The sequence below is a fragment of the Diabrotica undecimpunctata genome, chromosome 6 (assembly GCF_040954645.1).
Source record: "Diabrotica undecimpunctata isolate CICGRU chromosome 6, icDiaUnde3, whole genome shotgun sequence".
Lineage (NCBI taxonomy): Eukaryota > Metazoa > Arthropoda > Insecta > Coleoptera > Chrysomelidae > Diabrotica > Diabrotica undecimpunctata.
The window spans coordinates 86,681,154-86,684,306 of record NC_092808.1 but is presented as its reverse complement, the minus strand read 5'-3'; the positions used below and the strand labels follow the sequence as shown (position 1 = coordinate 86,684,306).

The 3,153-nt window shown below is 33.2% G+C and overlaps 1 protein-coding gene across 1 annotated transcript; it reads right to left on the bottom strand.

The window, feature by feature from the left end:
• Positions 1-399: 399 nt before the first annotated feature.
• Positions 400-2,901, bottom strand: LOC140442712 (uncharacterized). The gene is made up of 2 exons (XM_072533698.1): positions 2,406-2,901; positions 400-2,216 (listed from the first exon to the last, which is right to left on the bottom strand). Exons 1-2 carry the CDS (start codon positions 2,579-2,581, stop codon positions 542-544), a joined length of 1,851 nt encoding a protein of 616 aa, XP_072389799.1. The 5' UTR covers positions 2,582-2,901; the 3' UTR covers positions 400-541.
• Between the last annotated feature and the right edge of the window lie 252 nt (positions 2,902-3,153).

Sequence of the window (3,153 nt, the reverse complement as noted above, 5' to 3'; positions counted from 1 at the left end):
TACTTCAAAACAAGTTTATTTGGCGTTTTAATTTCCACTTTAGAAATCGTTCTTAAAAGACCAAACATTATTAAATTAAACAAATGATGTTTGTGTTACTAGGTCAAAATTCTTCTAATTTTATTTTATCTAATTCATTCATATTGATAATCTGGACATATGAATCGCAAACTGCAGAAAGGCAACAAGTCCAAGTTTGCCAATTTTTCAGGAGAGATAAAAAACTTGGTAAACTCAAACACACTACTGGTATTAATTTTTTTGCATTTAAGGATTATGTGATTGGGCATTCTGGACTACTACAGACTTATAAAATATTTAAATATTTTAAGAGGAGAGGGTAGAGAATTTTTTTGTGTTAAGGACATGTTCCCTTTTTGCCGTAATCAAAAAACTTTAAGAAGTTCTAAGGAAAACAATCAATATATAAACAGAATATTTTATGAGAACTAATTTTAATGAAATAAAACAATGTCCTATACATGAAATAAAGCAATTAAATCATAAATTAAAACTTTGAAGTAAATTTCAGTTCAAGTTTTTAGTTTTCTTCTGCTAATGCCGGTGTAATTGGCCATGACAAAATCGGATTCCAAAAATTAATTTTTTCTTCCGGGATGTATACCAATGTTTTCTTCAGGTCTTCCATTTTCTTGTTGTTAATTGGAAGTACAATTGAATATGCTCTTCTAGTAGGAGCCTGAATTGGCTGTACTGTATTCCGTAGTTTGAATTCATCCATTATGAAGCCGCCGATGTTCATCTTACATTGAACCGTGTTAGGATTCTTTGATGAAAAAGTCATTTCTCTGTATTGTGATATGGCAAAAGCCCTTTTTTGGTTTCTTGGGACATTTTTGCCATACGAATCATCACTTAGGCAGGTTCTTTTATAAAACTGGGGCCACCATGACCTAAAGTCAATGAAATCATGAGCAGTCATTTTAATAACAGAAAATTTGCCGTCAATTTTGGATGATTTCATTATAAGCTCTTCAACCTCATTAATAGTATAATATCGTTCTTCTTGCTTTAATTTTCTTCTGATGATGCCAAAATCTCTGTCATTTGGCATAAAAGAGTGGCCCCTAACAGGAAAGGTTAGTTTGACTTCATTAAACTTTTTTATCTCACACAAGTACATCATCATGCGAATCACAGTATTATATTTATTTTGCCCTGCGCAGTTGTCCCCAAACAGATAAAGGTTTTTTACACCACTGCCAATTTTGTTTTTTATGTACCAATCTAACATAGTACAAACTTCGTTTGAGCCTTTACCCCCTTCACCTTCATGATAGATAAAAATTGTACATTCCCGTGTCGCGAGATTATGCACACCAAAAACGTTTACAGTGAGCTGTCTAAGGTAATAGGTATCTTGCACAGGAATACAAGGTAGAGATACGTTGGCCATAAAATCTATGCAGATACCAACATTTTTTTCAGGCATACTGACACACTGCGTGGTCACTTCTTTCAGTGATGCATAGAACTTTTTAGATTTACGTTTATGTACTGTTAGCTCGGCGACAGCTACTCGCTTTGCATTCTCATTCAAAACAGGACTTTTTATTTTTAAATTTAGTTCCTCACATGTAACACATGCATCTTTAACTGGTTGGGCAAAGCCAATAGAAGGGTAGTTTTCCTTGAAATATGTCGAAAAAAACTTGTAGGAGAGCCTTTTCTCAGTTCCTAATGTTGAAATAAGGAAACTATGTTCTTTTTTAATGAAGATGTCGTACATGATTTTTAAATTCATATTAGCTGAAAAATACTTTTTTTCTTTTCCTGTATAGTGATGTACTTTGGTGGGGAATGATTCTACATGGGCCCTTAATTTAGATAGTACGGACCCAGGTATTGCATTTCCTGAAACGTTTTTTCCTCTGTTGTCAGTTGCTGTTTCATTTAGTTGCAATAGATGGGACAAACGGTAACACTGCTTTGCAGTGTATCCATAGGTTTTCATAAATCCATTTTTACATACTTTTGTACGCTTTCCATTGTGTACTACATAATAAATCACACTGAAAGCCTTGGGTTTCGCGGTTGACGAACTAGACCTGGGTCTTTCCCTTGCAATCTGACTAACTTCCATAACAGATTGGATGTAAATGTCCTGTTCCGTTTTGGTTGTCATGTTATGTAGTTTGGCGAATATTTCAATCATATCTTTTTCAGTGAAAACTCCAAGGCAATTGGATTTGCAACTGAAACAACAAAAGACTTTATTGTAACAGTAATTTAGAGAAAAAGATATTGGAGATAAGTAAATGACTTTGAGGTTAGGTTTTAGTAGCCTAATATTACTTCGAAATATACACAAGATTAAAGTATCAGTAAAATCGTATTTAAACCAAAATGTACAAATTAACAACAATGAATAAAACAATATTTACCTGCAAAAATTTGAGCCTGGTTTTTTAGCTGGTACAGTTTTGCCAACCCAGTTTACATGTTCTTGTCCAGCTACTTTAGACTTCTTTATTATATTCCTTTTATATTTGTCATCATTCGTAACACCTTTTCTTTTCTTGTTTATTCCCATTCCCCATTCCTCATCTGAACCACTCATTTTAATCTAATTATTAACCACAGTGAAGACGACAACAATCATCAATAAATACAGCACAATATTGTCTGACTAAACTCAGCTGTGAGGATAGTTCGAATATTTGCCACGCAGCTCTAGCGCCGCAACTGTTTACCGCAGAAAGAAAACGTGTCCTGGACTAGTTTCTTTTCTGCAGTAAATAGAATATTGAAAGCGTTGCCATGCCAATACTAATATGCGGACGTGTTTCCTTTTTGTAGTAAACGTTGCGTTTTGCTACTGGAAACAATTTTATTAAAATACACAAAATTCGTACATATTGGACTTGTTGCCTTTCTGCAGTTTGCGATTCATATATTATACAATTTAAAGTAGATGACTTTAAAATTCCTGGGCGACTTTATTTTAAGATAGTTTTTTCGATTACATGAAATCAACTTTATCCTTAGAATACCCGTCAGAAAATAGTACTGCCAAAAGTTCTAAACTTTACTATTACTCACCATTTATTCTAAAATTACATTAAAACCTTTAAAAATCTCTAACTTAAAGAACCTTTTTCTGCAAAACAGATACACATAAATATTCATAAA